The sequence below is a fragment of the Ursus arctos genome, unplaced genomic scaffold (genome assembly GCF_023065955.2).
Source record: "Ursus arctos isolate Adak ecotype North America unplaced genomic scaffold, UrsArc2.0 scaffold_27, whole genome shotgun sequence".
NCBI lineage: Eukaryota > Metazoa > Chordata > Mammalia > Carnivora > Ursidae > Ursus > Ursus arctos.
Genome location: NW_026622952.1, coordinates 1598343 through 1614959, shown reverse-complemented (window position 1 = coordinate 1614959; position 16617 = coordinate 1598343). Strand labels below are relative to the sequence as shown.

At 44.1% G+C, this 16617-nt stretch overlaps 1 protein-coding gene and 1 long non-coding RNA gene across 6 annotated transcripts in view; one reads left to right on the top strand and one right to left on the bottom strand.

The window, feature by feature from the left end:
- The window catches only part of HGSNAT (heparan-alpha-glucosaminide N-acetyltransferase), a 45180-nt gene extending 28692 nt beyond the window's left edge, over positions 1 to 16488 (top strand). For 3 of the 5 annotated variants that reach the window (XM_026485679.4, XM_057303342.1, XM_057303343.1), the window contains 12 exons: positions 315 to 424; positions 2437 to 2513; positions 3249 to 3279; positions 4832 to 4992; positions 6134 to 6249; positions 8353 to 8474; positions 8863 to 8989; positions 10329 to 10415; positions 12177 to 12254; positions 12845 to 12915; positions 13013 to 13125; positions 14141 to 16488. In XM_026485679.4, the coding sequence (XP_026341464.2) occupies positions 315 to 424; positions 2437 to 2513; positions 3249 to 3279; positions 4832 to 4992; positions 6134 to 6249; positions 8353 to 8474; positions 8863 to 8989; positions 10329 to 10415; positions 12177 to 12254; positions 12845 to 12915; positions 13013 to 13125; positions 14141 to 14322 (1275 nt within the window). In that variant the 3' untranslated portion in view covers positions 14323 to 16488. The remainder of the gene's footprint in view (positions 1 to 314; positions 425 to 2436; positions 2514 to 3248; positions 3280 to 4831; positions 4993 to 6133; positions 6250 to 8352; positions 8475 to 8862; positions 8990 to 10328; positions 10416 to 12176; positions 12255 to 12844; positions 12916 to 13012; positions 13126 to 14140) is intronic. The other 2 variants (XM_026485680.4, XM_026485681.4) reach the window with 2 other exon arrangements.
- LOC130541875 (uncharacterized) lies at positions 9741 to 15875 on the bottom strand. Its single transcript, XR_008955950.1, has 2 exons — positions 15787 to 15875; positions 9741 to 12090 (listed from the first exon to the last, which is right to left on the bottom strand). It is a non-coding gene; the product is annotated as an uncharacterized LOC130541875 (long non-coding RNA).
- Positions 16489 to 16617: the final 129 nt, after the last annotated feature.

Genomic DNA, 16617 nt, shown 5'->3' with positions numbered 1-16617 from the left:
AAATTCATTATAGACATAATGTATGTCCATTTATGGACATATTTGCTTGTACCCTTGTACCAGATGCACGTATGGACCAGTTCTTTGTGGTTGTTCATCAGGATGGCAGCTGCAAGCTCAGCAGATGGCACAGAATTCAAATCATGTGAAAAACTAAACCTCTGGGTGGGATCTTTACAAAAGGAAATTAAAGGATTGTTCAGGACAATGCTTTTTAGCTCTCCAATCTGTTAATTTCTTCCCTAAAAACCAGAAAACTGAAATTAACTGACTAGTCTTATCACCTGGCATGTTTCTCTCCCCGTTTTCTGAAGGAGCTGGGGTCTCCAAGCAGGGCAGGCTCCATCGGTGGCGATGCTCAGCTGGAAGCCTGGCATCCGCCCGCTGCGTCGCCGCGCCTCCGCTGTGTGGACACATTCAGGGGGTATGTGGGGCTCCCTTGGGACATCGATAGTCTAGGATTACATGTTTACACATGAACACACTTTTAAGGTATTTTACATATCTTTTATTTTGTAGGGTAGGCAGGACTTCTTGCTGTAAAAATAAATCAGTGGCCTCTTCTTCCTCCAAAACGGTCATGACAACAAATATAAAGTTGCTAGAGAGGAATCAAGGCATGAGGCCAGAACCAGTTTCCACTGGTATGTAGATTCTGCTGAGTTAGGGTCACGTGGGCAGGCAGCAGCACGCGGGGCCTCCCTGTCCATCCGCACCCCCGTGTCCCATCAGACAAATGAAACACCAGCATGCGCCAGCCCCGGCCCTTCCCCATTGCTCGCCAAGTAGTAGTATCAGGCCCTCTGGGAAGCAAATGCGGAGTCCTACAGCAAGTTGTTACTTTAGAGTTCAGGTAGAAGAGTGAGGGCCAGGAACCAACTCTGAAATAAAGTACAAAACCAGATAGCTGAAAATAACCATGTAGGTGTTAGGCCTTCCATGTCTGCCCATGGAGGGCTTTTATTTTTTATTTTTTAATTAAGATTATTTATTTGAGAGAGAGAGAGAGAGTAGGAGATGGGGGAGAGAGAGTAGAAGAAGCAGACTCCTCACTGAGTTGAGGAACCCCTGCGGGGCTTGATCTCAGGACCCTGGGATCATGACCTGAACTGAAGGCAGACACTTAACTGGCTGAGCCATCTCACGGAGGGCTTTGAAATTCCAGTGATAATTATAATTCTATCCCAGCCTTCCCAGACCCTGAGTGCTCCTGGGGTGCATTTTAGAAGCCAAGCAATAATAAGAATAATAACCATTGCTAAGGATTTTTGACTCACCCTGTGCCACGCACAGTTCTTACTTGTCATAGTTTATTCAGTCTCTTCACAATCCTGTGAGGCATACACTTTCAATATGCCTGTTGTACAGATGAAGAGACCGGGCCACAGAGTTAAGTAACATGTCTGAGGTCACTTGGGGACTACGTGGGATGGCTGGGATCTGACTCCAGGAGTTGGGCCACAGATAACCGCAGTGACACATTCAAGTCTTCATTCTTCAGTACCCTGCGGAATTAGCATCAAACAGTAGCACATTCAGAGTCTATTTTATCGTATTCCTTTTTCTTTTTTTTTAGGAGAGGGATGGGGAGAGGGGCAGAGGGAGAGAGAGAATCTTATACAGGCTCCACTCCCTCCGTGGAGCCCGATGCAGGGCTCGATCTCACAACCCTGAGATCATGACCTGAGCTGAAACCAAGAGTCAGAAGTTTAACTGACTGAGCCACCCAGATATCCCTATTCCTCTTTCTTTTTGATTCTCATTGCTGCTTTTGGAGATGAGATGTTTGCAGGTAGATAGGAACTAACATTTATTAAGTGCCTAAAATGTGCCACGCGTTCGTTAGGCACATGATATACATTATTTTCCTCAGGGATCCCTGTGGGTGTGTTTCCCTGTCTTACAGAGAAGCACACTGAGGTAACTAATGAGAGTCTTGTCCTAATAAGAGTTGAGGGCCCATGATTTGAGCCCTCAGCTCTAATGACTGGATGCCTTCTACTACAGTTCTTTAACCTGCAACATCTAAGTAATTAGCACAGAATTGAGTGATGGGAAAGGTTTTGCTTTGTTTCCAAGTTATACAGTTCAGTGTCAGTGTAAATTTCTCTTAAATCATGTTGGCAGGGCGCCTGGATGGCTCAGTCGGTTGAGTGTCCGACTCTTGATCTCAGCTCAGGTCTTGATCTCAGGGTCATGAGTTCGAGCCCCATGTGGAGCCTCGTTTAAAAAAAAGAAAGAAATCATGTTGGAAATGTTGGCAACCACAGGGCTTTGTGTAGGGCCCTAATTGTAGTGATCAGAAATAATAGTTCCCTGCTCTTTAAGTGTATCTGTGTTGTGACTGCCCCTGTGAGTATAAGTGTGTCTCTTACAGTTGGGCCATTCCCTGTCACATGGGCAAGCCCTGAAAGTGTGCTCTGTGCTGCTTTACAGGATAGCTCTCATCCTCATGGTCTTTGTTAATTATGGAGGAGGAAGATATTGGTACTTCAGACACTCAAGTTGGAATGGTAAGATATTTTTTCTAAAAGTAGTATTGCTGGCGTAGGACCCCTCAGAGAATTGTGGACAAGAGAACCTCTCAGCATCCCCTCAGGAGCTTAGAGACGAGGCCCCACCAGCCTCCTTTGAGCGCTGATCTCCTGCCCCCATAGAATGACCTTTGGAGGAAGCTGTTAACCCTTTTGTTCTTGCTTTCGTGTGCTGTGGCCTTGTAATGCTTTACTGTGATAACACGTGGACGCCCAAGTCTCTGTTGCAGGGCTGTGGGACTCTGCAGAAGCTGTTAAGAATTTAGTTGTAAATGATTCTTGTCATATTCTAGATATGCCTTTTATTACAGCCACATGGGTGTTCTGCCTTCTAAGACTCATGGTCCTCCTCGGGGTGCCATTGAACTCAGGTTGGTCTGAGTGGTGCTGAGTAATGGCTATGAATCTGGCTCAGTAGCTGGTTTAAGAATGGATTTTGAATAACACTGCTTGAGGATGACAGAGTTGTCCACAGACTTCTACTCTGGCTCTCCCCTGCCCAGTCATGTTCTTAGGAACTGCCCCAGGCCTGGTGACTGGTTCCAGAGTCCCCAGGGAGTATCTGTGTGTGTTACTTCACAGTGTTTTCCTGCGAACTCTCTATGTGAGTTTACTTTCCATATATATCAGTATATAATGGAGCCATTCTAGATTTAGGAAGTATTTACATTCTAGAGTCTTTTTCCTTACTCTTGTGCTTATGTTATTCTCCAGGACTGACGGTGGCTGACCTTGTATTCCCATGGTGAGTTGCAGTCTACCACCGGCTCTTCCATAGGTTATCCAAGTGTCCACTTGATGCTGGAGCCTTTCTCCGAGACCATCCTTGAGTTCTGGGCCACAGGCCTGTGTTGCTCACAGGTCCTTCCAAAAGTTGTGTTACTGGATAGCTCTTATACTTGGTATAGGGCTTATTGAAAACCTGCATATAAAAGATGAGTGATTTCACAGGGAACATGTTGTTCTTGTAGATATGGTATGCAAGATCCCAGGGTCTTGTAGGAAATTATAAATTCTGAGAATGTAGTTAAATCCCACTAATCCTGACAATAAGTATAAAAATCATATTTCCTAAAAGAAATGTAATATATTGGTATCAGGAAATTCTGGTAAGTGTGTAACAGGGCAATGATAGTATTAATTAAAATTTAAAGTAATACAGGAGCGACCCACCCTATCTCTGATCATCTGTGGCTTGTTCACCTTGTTAAGGGACCCTGACTTCCTGTACAATGTGGGATTTGTGTCTTTGTCTGTGATGCTTTGAGTGACCTTGTCCCATCTTTAGGACGTAGTACTAGTTATTAGTTTATGTCTTTGGTCCCTTGTGTTTCATCACTAATGTGAACTCAGGGTTTCTTGCAGGGGAGCTGGGGTTCTTGTTTGAGACAGTTTTGGGTAAGAGGAAGTTTTACGTGCCTGAAGATCTGGTAATTATTTACGTACGTTCTTTTTTTTTTTTTTTTTTTTAAGATTTTATTTATTAGAGAGAGACTGTGCAAGAACAAGGGCAGAGAGAGAAGCAGACTCTCGGCTGAGCAGGGAGCCCGATGCAGGACTCAATCCTAGAACCCTGGGATCATGACCTGAGCCGAGGGCAGACTCTTAACCAACTGAGCCACCCAGACTCCCCATTTATGTACATTCTTTATGAGGTTCCCTATAGGAAGTGTGTTCCTATTCCTGTTACTAGACACTTTTATCCAATTAGGTGACCCCAAGAAAGGAAGCCAGCGGACATCAAGGAATGTAGCAAGAGCAAATTCTCACCTCTGTTAACCCCACACTCAATCATTGGAAAGATTGCTATTCTTTTTTTTTTTTAAGGAGTTAATTTAGTATAATAAAGGGAAGAAAAGAGGTGTGTGGCTCAGACAAAATTAGGAAAAGAAATATAGCTTTCATTTTTCTTTCAGGAGAAAGAGTGAATTTAGAAATGATTGACATGTGTTGTTTGTTGCTCAGCGACTTTGAGGGCGTGCTCGTGAATGTCCAGTTGTTTTGATTCTAGTATCTTCATCATTGTTTCTCTTTAATAATAAATGGGAGACTTGTCCTTGGAAATTGCACTCAGCCCTGAAGAACTTTCCTTCTGGAATAGGACTTGAAGGTGCACAAACCTTATAGTCTAACAGGGTTATGTTCTGATTCTTCCTCCAGTGTTATTTCGGTGATTGGCTACTTTAGAAAAATCATGTATTGCTTCTTTTATGTAGTAGATTATAAAATATTAGTGACATATAGTCAAAAAGCCACCCTAGAAATGACCATCTCTTAATAACTGTCTTTTTTTCTAGGTTTGTATTTATTATGGGATCTTCAGTTTTCCTATCAATGACTTCCATACTGCAGCGAGGTTGTTCAAAATTCAAATTGCTGGGGAAAATTGCATGGAGGAGTTTCCTGTTAATCTGTATAGGAGTGGTCATTGTGAACCCCAATTATTGCCTTGGTCCATGTAAGTATTTTTTCCCCTCTGTTAGTATATATTCTGGTTGAAATATGGAAGCTACATGTCATAATTTAAAAGAAATGTAATTCTTCCATCTCAGGTACAAGCAAAAAGATCAGTTATTAGAAAAGTGTATACCTGGTTGTATAACTTCGGGCATTCTTGCTACTGTCTTGGGACTTCAGACCTGGGAAGAGCTTCTGAGACCACTCAGACACTTCTGTTGTGTGAAGGAAGACTCTGAGTCCCAGAGAGATTGACGTGCTTTCTGTGGATCTTCTAAGTGCAGGAACAGAGTAGTAGGCCAGATCAGGTCAGCTGGTTCTAGACCCTGCCCTTCTGCCACTTTGAATTCATCGACTTTCACAATAAAGCAGTTGTGTGGTAGTTCAAGAATCCACCTTTGTCGTCACCTGTATGCCCGCTGGGTTGCTGGGAAGGAATACCTTTGTTATTGTTTTAGCAGTGTGAGTGAGACAGGAAGGCCGAGGGAAGGACGCACACCCCATGCTTGAGGCCCACATCAGGGTCAGGGAAGGCAGTAGTTGGCTGTACTCAAGGGGCTTACAGTGGCATTAGCAAAACAGGACACAATTATGTGGACAATAGCCAGATGGTCCCCTTGGACAAGAAGCGCTAAGAGTAGGCATCTGGAGGATGTAGAGGTCACTTCCATTTGGGGTCAGAAGGAAAGGTGTCCTGTAATAGTTTATTCAGTGCATCTCCAAAAAGTGGGCCACTGCTCCCAGAATGCATCATAGGGTTCATTACGTGGTCACACTCTTCCAGTGATGTAGCCATGTAGCCTGTAAGACAGGGAGAGCCTGTTGGTGGCCTGTGCTGGCTCTGCAAGTTGCTGTTGCACTAAATCCGTACCCAGAATGACAAAGGGCCAGGAGAAGAACCTCTCCTGCAGTCCTTGCTTTATCTCACACCCAAGGAACACATGTGTTCTTATCCCCGTGTCCCACCTCGCACTTCCTGCTGTGAGCTTGAGCCAAGTCCCCTATATATTCCTATCTCCAAGAGCCTAGAAAGCAACTTAAGTGTGATAAAGGTATGTTTTCCCCTGTAGAAAACAATAATGTTGTCTTGGGCAGGAGGAGGAATGCTGGCTAACACTTCACCTAATTTGTGCCTTCTGCAGTGTCTTGGGATAAGGTGCGAATTCCTGGCGTGCTCCAGAGGCTGGGGGTGACCTACTTTGTGGTTGCTGTGTTAGAGCTCATCTTTGCTAAACCTGTGCCTGAAAGCTGTGCCTCGGTGAGAAATCCTGCTTTTAAACACAGGGGAGGCGGGGGGTGGGAATCACTGTATGATTTTCAGAACCTTCTTTAGTTCTGAGCACAATACTGTATCTCAGTAGACTCCTTAACTCTGTTAGTCAAGTGCATTCTTTTTTCCTTCAATTAGTTATTTTCCTTTAGTCTTTACATCAGTCTTTTTTCTCTGTTGTGGGGAAAAAAACACATGAGATCTACCCTCTTAATAAAATTTTAAATGTCTGGTAATCAAATGCATTTTGACAGCATTAAATAATATCACCATCATCCAATTTGCTAGTTCAGTCTTTGGGGGCATTACTGCCAATTTCCATTTCCTTGTAGTACAAGATATATAGAAAACTCACAAAACATTTCAGTATCTATATAGAGGCTGTGAAGATTCAACTTGGAGGAGAAATGCCAAGGTAGGGTAGAGGAGAATGGCAGTATTGTCATTGGCTGTCCTTGGCTATTTCGCATTTCTTATTTGTGGGAAGTATGTGAGAGTCTCACTTCTTTCGCGATTGCTTTCCATCTTACTATAAATTGCTCTGTTGAGTTATGCAGGTGGAGCTTTTTTTTCCCCTAGTAGAGATAAAAATTCAGGAAGAAATGTTTAAGAAATGTTAAAAATTCAGGAAGAAATGTTTAAATTCTTCCACTTAGGATCCTTCTTAAATAAAGGAAGGAATTAAATAAATAAATATTCCTTAAATAAAGGAAGGAATTAAATAAATACAGGAAGAGCCAAGAAAATCTGGGATTCAATGATGAACTTGCTAGTTACATATATACAAGTTCATCATTGAATCCCAGATTTTCTTGGCTCTTCCTGTAATGATTGCTTGGTTATATGTCCTTGGAGTGCCTTGGATCATAATTCATTTACCTACTCTGCCCGCTGTGTCATTGTATGTGTACCCTCTGCTGTGGGTTTGCTTGAAGTGAAGCGAGACTAGACATGACTGTGGGCTTTGTTAGTCACTTGGGACCTAAGGTCTGTGGAGGCTCATCTGCTGCCCCCACAATGGAGCGAGGGTTTGGGTGGGACACCAAGAATAGGTGGGCTGTACTCCTTCCTTCAGTCAGGACAGCTCCAAAAGTTTACTTTTCATTTTCCTTTCTTAAAATGTATTTTTTAAATAGCTTTTTAAATGACAGCGTTATTGAGATATATTTCACATACCATAAAGCTCACAAGTTTGAAGTGTGCAATTCAATGATATTTAGTATATTCACAGAGTTGTGCAGTCATCACCACTACCCAATTCTAGAACATTTTCATTACCCCACAAGAAACCCTGTACTCAGTACCAACCACTTACTGTTCCCCCCTAGTTCCCCAGCCCCAGACAACCCCTCATCCACTTTCTGTCTGTGTAGATTTACCTATTTTGGACATTTCACATAAATGGAATTCTACAATATGTGCCTTTCTGTTTGGTTTCTTTCACTTAGCATATTTTTCAAGGGCCATGTATTGGTGCTTTATTCCTTTTTACTGCTGAATAATACTATATTTTATGAATGTACCACTTTTTAGATAAATTCATCAGTTGATGAGCATTTGACTTATTTCCATTCTTTGGCTAGTATGAGTAAAGATTCTATGTATATTTGTGTACAAGTTTTTGTGTGAACATCTGTTTTCAGTTCTCTTGGATATAGGAGTAGAATTGTCCAGTGATTTTTTTTTTCTGTAAGATTTTATTTATTTATTTATTCAGAGAGCGAGCATGAGTGGGGGGAGGGGCAGACGGAGAGGGAGAGAGAGAATCCCAAGCAGACTCCATGCTGAACACAGAGCCTGATGCAGGGCTTGATCTCACCTGAGCCAAAATCAAGAGTTGGACACTTAACTAAGTATCCAAATCCCATCCAGTGATTTGTTTTTAACTAATGTTTTACTACGGTATTTCATGGTGAGGGTCAGGTAGACCACATAATGTATATGAAATAAACATGCATCTATTTTTGTATTACTACTGTAAAAGCCAACAGAAGAATCACCAGGAATTTCCCAGATACATTTACTGCATGTTTTCTCCTCTTCTACTTACATGTAGTTCATATATGTTTTTTTTTATAACCCCTCACTCAGGAGAGAAGCTGCTTTTCCCTTCGAGACATCATCTTTAGCTGGCCCCAGTGGCTCTTCATTCTGATGCTGGAAAGCATTTGGCTGGGCTTGACATTCTTCTTGCCTGTTCCTGGATGTCCTACGTAAGTGAGCCCATGTAGGTAATCCCTTTTTGCATGCCTTTTCTGCCACGTCAGAGCTTCTGGGGTGAGAGTTTGCAGATTTCCTGAGGGAGAGGAACTTGCTTTCACTCTTTCTTTTCCTTGGAGGCATCATGTGTCTTGAGAGAGGAGTTTGGTGTATGTCCAGCGGAATGCCTCTGTGAGGCTTTTCCAGGGTCTGTCTGAAGGGAAGTTGGGCTGCCCACCTTAGCTTGTGGGGAGTAGTCAAGTCAGAAGAGCATTGGTGAGGAGTGCGTGGCGCCGAGGGGTCTCCGTGTTTGAGGCTTCTTGTTGGGTTGCAACAGTTGCCAGGATGAACCTTATTCCTGCTGAAGTCTTATCAATTAAGTACATGTTTTCACTTTCCCAGTGGTTATCTCGGCCCTGGTGGCATTGGAGATTGGGGGAAGTATCCAAATTGTACTGGAGGAGCTGCTGGCTACATTGACCGCCTGCTTCTGGGAGATGACCACATTTACCAGCATCCTTCTTCTGCCGTGAGTGAGCCTAGCTTGTACTTCAGCTAGACCCTCGGGAGCTCTGAAGTGACGGAAAACAGAAAGGGCTGGCCAACTGGAAACTCTGTCCATTTAACAAACTATGATGGGAACTAATTTTTATTTGAAAAGTTGGCTGATTTAGGAAATGTAATGTTTATTATGGGGCTCTGTGTATCCATTACTTTGGATTTGGAAGTGCAGAAGCAGTGGATCAAGCTTGTGGTGGCGTGCTTTTCCCTGTGGCTCAGGTCAGACTCACTGGCAGCAGATTCTGAGGCCTAGATTCATATGTAGGAAGCTTATCGGGCCATCCTTTTGGGATCAGCCCCTGCTGGGGATCAAAGGAAGCAGGAATAGGCAGCAGGAGTAGTCACACAAGGCCTTAGCTCATCTCCTGGGGGGCTAGACTGGTGCTTTAGAGTTGTTCTGAATTGGAGTGAGGGATCGGGCCGTTGGATGTGGACTGCCCCCAGCAAGGGAGTGTGACTCCTGGAGAGGCAGCTCTCTTCAGTCAGGGACAGATCCTGAAAAGGGACTTGGCTGAGAGCTTTTGGCCATTAGTATTTCTATCAGCTCTGGGAATGAATACTTTAGTCCTGAGAGGGGTGGGCAGGGGGATGTCTGGGTGATCCACTGTGGATCTGTTTCCAAATTTCTGCAGTTTCTACATGAACATTTGTTTTATAATAAAATAATACAGATATATTTTTAAATGTAATTTGCCATAAAGGAAGTTAGGAAGAACAGCTTTTTTTTTTTTTTTTTTAGATTTTATTTATTTATTTGACAGAGAGAGAGAGAGAGACAGCCAGCGAGAGAGGGAACACAAGCAGGGCGAGTGGGAGAGGAAGAAGCAGGCTCCCAGCAGTGGAGCCCGACATGGGGCTCGATCCCAGGACCCTGGGATCAGGCCCTGAGCCGAAGGCAAATGCTTAACGACTGAGTCACCCAGGCATCCCAGGAACAGCTTTTTGATCTTACAATAGGGTTGATCTTACAATAGGGTTGACCAAAGAGAGTCAGCCTGGCAGTTACGAAGGTCTCAGGCATAGTGTTGGAACTGGTTAGGGATGCATCAGGTCACCGGCTCCTGAAGTTGAAGTGGCTGCTTGGGGTCATGGCTCATCCCGGGCTCTGCATTCCCTTCTGGTATCACACACCCCACACTTCGTTGATCTGAAGTATTCTGCCTATAATCCCCACAAGTTGGCCCTGAATTTCTGCAGCAAAAATGGAAAACATTGAATTCTGGAGTGTATGCAAGTTTGTATTTGATCTCTGAGTTGTTTGTGTGCATTTCACAGTGAGTCCTGCCTTCTTCTTCTGTTTTGTTAAGGTGCTTTATCACACTGAGGTGGCCTATGATCCAGAGGGAATTTTAGGGACCATCAACTCCATTGTGATGGCATTTTTAGGAATTCAGGTATTCGTTCATTTCATTAGGGTGTACATTTTTCTGACAGTTAATGATTATTCATTCATCACTAATTCAAAAAGTATTTCATTAAAACAAGTCATTGGAAGCATACATTCTATGGTCTAATAAATTCTTTTGTATGTGACAGATTGTCAAAACTAGAAGTTACTAAAATTCAGCACATGGAAATAATTAGGTATAATTCCTATATGTCTCCCCCTCCCCCCAAATTTTCATTGTTTATATGGCTTATCTTGGCAATGGAGGCATAGTAATTTCTGGGTAAAAGGTCTCCCTGCTGGAATGTGCAGAATGTTTGGGTACTGGGTGTTGGGAAGTCCCTGTGTCCCCATTTGTCACATTTATTTCTTTTGTGCACACTCCGTATGGTTTCAGGTTATGCATATTGTATGCCAGAGTCAATACAGGTTGTTCTTGGTTTATCTCACATGCAATTTTGTTAAAATTCTGAGGAGTCTAGATTTTCTTTCCCCTAAAGTTTTCCTTATTGATGTTTGAAACTATTATTTGAGCAGAGCTAACTGGGGGGAGGGAAAAGCCTGTAAAGTAGCTGATGGAAGGCTCTGATGAAAATATTCATGTCCATGTGGCTTTTGAGTACTTGAAATGTGGCTAGTATGACCAAGGAACAAAATTTTAAACTTCATTTCATTTTAATTAATTTAAATTTAATTTCAAATAGTTTCCTGTGGCTAGTGGCTGCCATATTGGACAGTGCAGGTCCAATTTGGCAATTAATATTTAGAAATACTGCTCTATACTCACCCCTATAGCACTTTATAGTTCACAGTGGGTGCTTTCACATATGTTCATTTAATCCCTGCATCTGCAGATCTGCAGGGGTGAATCTGCACCCACAAGAGCAGCCTGGGGTAGGGTTAGGAGTACAGACCGGGGGCCGCACTGGCTGGGCTTGAGCCCTGCTCTCCCACTTTCCAGCTGGGTAGCCTCGGGCATGTTCATCCATCTGTGCTCCGATAGCACCTACTTCAGAAAGGTGTTGAGAGGACTGAATAAGTTAATTCATGTAAAATTCTAAGAACTGGCAAATAGAAAAAATTCATAAATTTTAGCTTTAGTTACAAATTATTATGAACATATTCTTATCCTTTGATGTTTTTCAGAAATTAATTCCTAATTTCAGGGGATTTTGGGGCAAAGTCCAGATTGTACTGTTTCTGTTTCTGCCTCTAGTTCCACCCTGTCCCTCCTCTGTACTGCTGCCAGAGCGGGCCATCCAGCAGGCCAGTTTGGGCTGGTCCCTTGTGACTGTTTTTTTGGCGTGGGGGGAGAAGTGACTTTCCTGAGCTCCCTCTCATGCATGGGAGAAAGCCCATGCCTCACCAGTGAGATCCTCAAGCCCACCTGCCTCCCACCTTCCCGCCCTTCCCAACCCTCTAGCCTTTCTCAGTGACCTGCAGCTCAGGGACGCATGTTCTTTCAGCCATTTGACCAGTTTCGGTGCATGCTGTTCCATTCTGCCCAGATGTCCTTCCTGCTTTGCACTGGTAGCCTCAACCAGATGGCTCTTCCTCTCTGGCGTGTCCTCCCATCCTCCTGAGGAGTCCCCTGTGCCTTGGTGGCCAGCCGTCAAGGGCAGGGGTGACGTTCCATTCCTCTTGGTGATCCCCGCGTCTAGCAGCGTGCCTGGCAGATCAGTCTGTTGAGTGAATAGGACGGTGGATTAATATGAAACACGAATATACCTTAAGCAGTTCTCTTGGTCATCTGTGTTTTCTTCTCCAGGCAGGAAAAATACTCTTGTATTACAAGGATCAGACCAAAGATATTCTGATCAGATTCACTGCCTGGTGTTGTTTTCTAGTAAGTAACTGGCATTCCTCACTAAAATCCTGTCCATACAAGCTTCAAGGAAAGAAAATGTTCAGCAGCACTGGACAGCAGCTGTCACCACAGCACAGGAATTACATTCTTCACAGGAACAGCGGAGAGGAACACATCTTTACACCTCAACTCTCAGGTTTATTTTCTTAGGCAAATGTCTACAAATTCTTATGTTTGCCTTTGAACGGCCAGCCGGAATCGTGAGGAAATAGTGTAGGTCCTGGTGGGGAGCCAGACCAGGAAGAGCACAGTAACAGCTTCCAGAGGTCTGCTTCCAGATTTCCCAGTGACGGAGAGTTGAAAGTTGGGCTGTTCATTTTATCCCTCATGTTTCCTCTCTAATTTATTTATTACTTTACCTTCGACTCAAGAGAATGCTTTGGAGATTTTTGTTTTGGAGAACATTTTTAGTTATGCATCTTGAAAATAGTTTTCCACTTAAAAAAAAAATAGAAGACACAATTTTCAGCCCTCCCTACGTAACTAAATCACATATTTTCCAGTTTTGATACACAGTTGTTTTTTGAGATTATTATTAAAAAAACTAACATCCTTCTCCCCCATTATAGGGGCTTATTTCTGTTGCGTTGACGAAAGTTTCTGAAAATGAAGGCTTTATTCCAATAAACAAAAATCTGTGGTAGGTATAGAAAATAGTGTCATTTTAATGTTGGGTTGATCTTCCTGACGTTGGATGTGCTCCTCAGGAGCCCTGAAACACCTCATTTGCCTTGTAGGTCCATTTCGTATGTCACCACACTGAGCTCCTTTGCCTTCTTCATCCTGCTTATCCTCTATCCCATTGTGGATGTGAAGGGACTGTGGACGGGAACCCCATTCTTCTACCCAGGTAAACAAACCTCTTAAGCTCGGAGTTGATGATGGTGACCTAGTGGGCCAGCCCAGAGACAGCTGAGCATGCCTAGTGCTGCGACCTCGGGCCACGGTCCCCAGCGGCAGGTTTCCAAGATGCAGGCTGAGGGAGAAGGCAGCTGGGGCTACATGCAGGACGTGCCTGGCCTGTTCCAAAGCAGTCCACCCATTTTATCTGTTTAGATTGTGGGGTCACAACCAAGTTGCACTTGTTTCTTCAGGCAATCCTGAGTTGTGGAGCATCAGAATCGATCCAGGGCATATCATTCCGTTTCTAATGCTTCAGCAATGGGGCCATGCCTTTTTTCTGAGTATAAATGTACTACCTTATAGATGATACATAAGAAATATCAAGAGATGGTATCAAGAGATAAATGGAATGGTTTTGATGCAATTCTACCAGAAGACTGAGGGATAGACCCGATCATTTTTTTGTAAAGATTAATTTATTTATTTGAGAGAAAGAGAGAATGTGCATGCAGGGTGGGGAGGGGCAGAAGGAGAGAGAGAGAGAGAGAGAGAGAGAGTGAAAATCTCAAGCAGACCCCGCACTGAACACAGATCCCGCCTTGGGGCCTGATCCCAGGACCCTGTGATCATGACCTGAGCTGAAAGCAAGAGTCGGACGCTTAACTGACTGAGCACCTAGGCACCCTAGACCCAGTCATTTCAGTGACTCACTTCAGCCCTCCAATTCTAGTGATGGTTACATTTTTCTGACTTCAAGTTTCTGGTCTAGAAAAGATAAGTTCATGATTTTGGCTCTCCTTGCAGATTTAGTATTCAAGAATTACATCGTTATAAATATTTTCTAATTCTTGATCTAGCTTACACTTAAGCATTTAAGATATACATTACTTATTTTTGGCAGTGGCCAATAATATAAGTGTGTGCTTTTTGTTTTTTTCATTGGACTAAAGTCAAATTTCAAGAATTAAATACATGATCAGATGTGACTCAGGAAAATATTGTTTTCTTTATCTCTCCTCCAGGAATGAACTCTATTCTGGTGTATGTTGGCCACGAGGTGTTTGAGAACTACTTCCCTTTTCAGTGGAAGCTGCAGGACAACCAGTCACACAAAGAGCATCTAACTCAGAACATAGTTGCCACTGCAATTTGGGTGCTCATTGCCTATATTCTCTATAAAAAGAAGGTTTTCTGGAAAATCTGACAGCTCCAGCTGAAATGCTTTGCCGGCAGACTCTAGTGGGCCTTGGGGGAGTGTTGAATCAGCCTTTATTAAAGGGAACCATGAATTCTAAAATCAGTAGGATGTGTATTTCCCGATGATTGGGGAAGATGCTGATGCACTCTGGCTGGTTTACTATGATGCGGCTGTTCATCAGAACCGTGTATATTTGAGACTTAGATGTTTGGAATATAATTGTCTTTTTTCTCCATCTTCCATGTAAATGGATGTATTTAGAACTTCATTTTAAGGATTTCTCATTTAACTCTTCGAAAGGAAATTGCCATGGGCATTTTGCTTCTGTGACGGATAAAACGATCTAAAGTCTAATTTTTATTGATCTTGTTTTCCTGTAGACTGCCTTTCCATGTGCACACATGCCAACCAAGAATACCATCATTTCTGTTGTGGCTGACTGGAAGGCTTATCGAATGGGATGTGTAGTGATGCAGCCAAATATTTTCTGTGGTTAAGTGCAGTTTAATATTTCAAGAAAGAGTAATTTCCTTTTCAGATCTGCAAGGCATTGGTGGGTCCAAAAAATGCCTTTCTGTCGGAAGGCATCCTCTCCTTTTCCCCACTTGAAAAAGACATTAAGATACAGATGTGTTATTCCCAGCCACTCTTGCTTATAGTTACAATACTTAGTACCCACTTGGCTGTCTGCCCACTTGTCTGTCTTTCTCACTGTGTGTCTAGATGGTGGCTGGCACTCGGGGCTATAGTGTGGCAGAGAAAAGCACACTGTCTTGTTTGTGGCATTAGCTTTGCCATCCCTGCCGTATAAGATGTCAGCAAGTCCCATGGTCTCTCTGGGCCTCAGTTCCCTCATCTGTGAAATGAGGGAGACAGTGATGACCTCTCTGGTTCCTTCCAACTCTTAGGCTCATTCAGGTGGGATACATCCGTAGCTTTTCTGAAATCCTTAGGAAAATTTTATTACAGAAAACTCTTCAAAATAAATGATAATGAAAAGGTTAAAAAACAACTCTCATTGGAGTAAATCCTTTCAGAATGACCCTCCACAGTGGAGGCACTTTCCTGTGTGGAATCACAAAACTGGAGATAGTTTCTCAGGAGTGAAGACAGGAGAACACGTTGAGAGAGACAGCACTTTTCCTATGATGCATCATCATGCTTAACGAATTTTCTGTGAGAATTCCGTGAGATAGTTGTACGTCAGCCCTCCCGCCCGCGGCCAGCCGAGCCGGGGCCACCTCCACGTCGCTCCGGCCTCAGCACAGCACAGACGACCCTCTGCCTGTGTTCCGCCTGGACTCTACCCCGAACCCCCAGCCCCAGCCGTCGCTGCCCGCGGGACCCTCCGCCCGGACGCCCGTCTTCCCGCCGCTCTGCCCAAGCTCAGACTTCCCCCTGCATTTTCCCAGCTCCGTGAATGGCTCCTTCTCTGTCTCTAGCTGTGAACCTCCGTCACCTTTCACTCACCTTACCTCCTCTGTGCCCTCTTCCCCACGCCTCCTCACCGCCGGCTCTTCCACCTGAAACTCCTGCCTTCGCGCTGCGGCTGCCTCGTCTCTAGTCCGGGCCTCCGTCCCTCAGTCGTTCCTGTGTCCGTTGCCTCCAGATTAAGCTTCATGCGGCAGAGCTCGGGTAAGATCTCCTCCGGACACAAGCTTCCCTCGAAGTTGGGACCGCGGTGCCTGACGTGAGGGTATATATAACCACGCTCGGGGCAGCCGGACGCGTCTTCCGGCTGCTTGGCCCCGCCCCCGCCCGGGCCCCGCCCACCCCGCCTCCGCCGGCGGCCCGGCTCCTCCCCGCGCAGCACTTAGTACGTCCTGCTTCGGACTTTGACTGCAGTCTTCCTGCTTTACTTTCTCCCCTTAATTTTCTCCTGGGTACACTTGACCTTTAGACCCCCTACTTCTGAAACACCTTCTCTAATCTCGTATTCTCATCCAAAAGTAATATTTTCTTCCTCTCATAATATCTTACTGGGATCAGTCTCATGGCATTTATCGCTTTCTGCCTGGTATGATAGTGACTTGTGCACATGTCGCCTTTCCCACGCTAGACCGTGAACTTGATAAGGGCGAGCATTATGTCTTGTTCATCTGTATATTCCTCATGGTGCACACACAGTGCCTCATACTTAGCAGGCGCTAAATAAACATTTATCAAAGCAAAGCAATGGTGGTTTTTGTTTTTAATATTTAAGAGCTGATGAAAGCACTGTGTCCAGAGTGCCCCCTGGAAATGTTCCTTTTCCTAATGTGTAAGGGGACAGTTGGTGAGGAAACCTGTTGCTACCCTTCT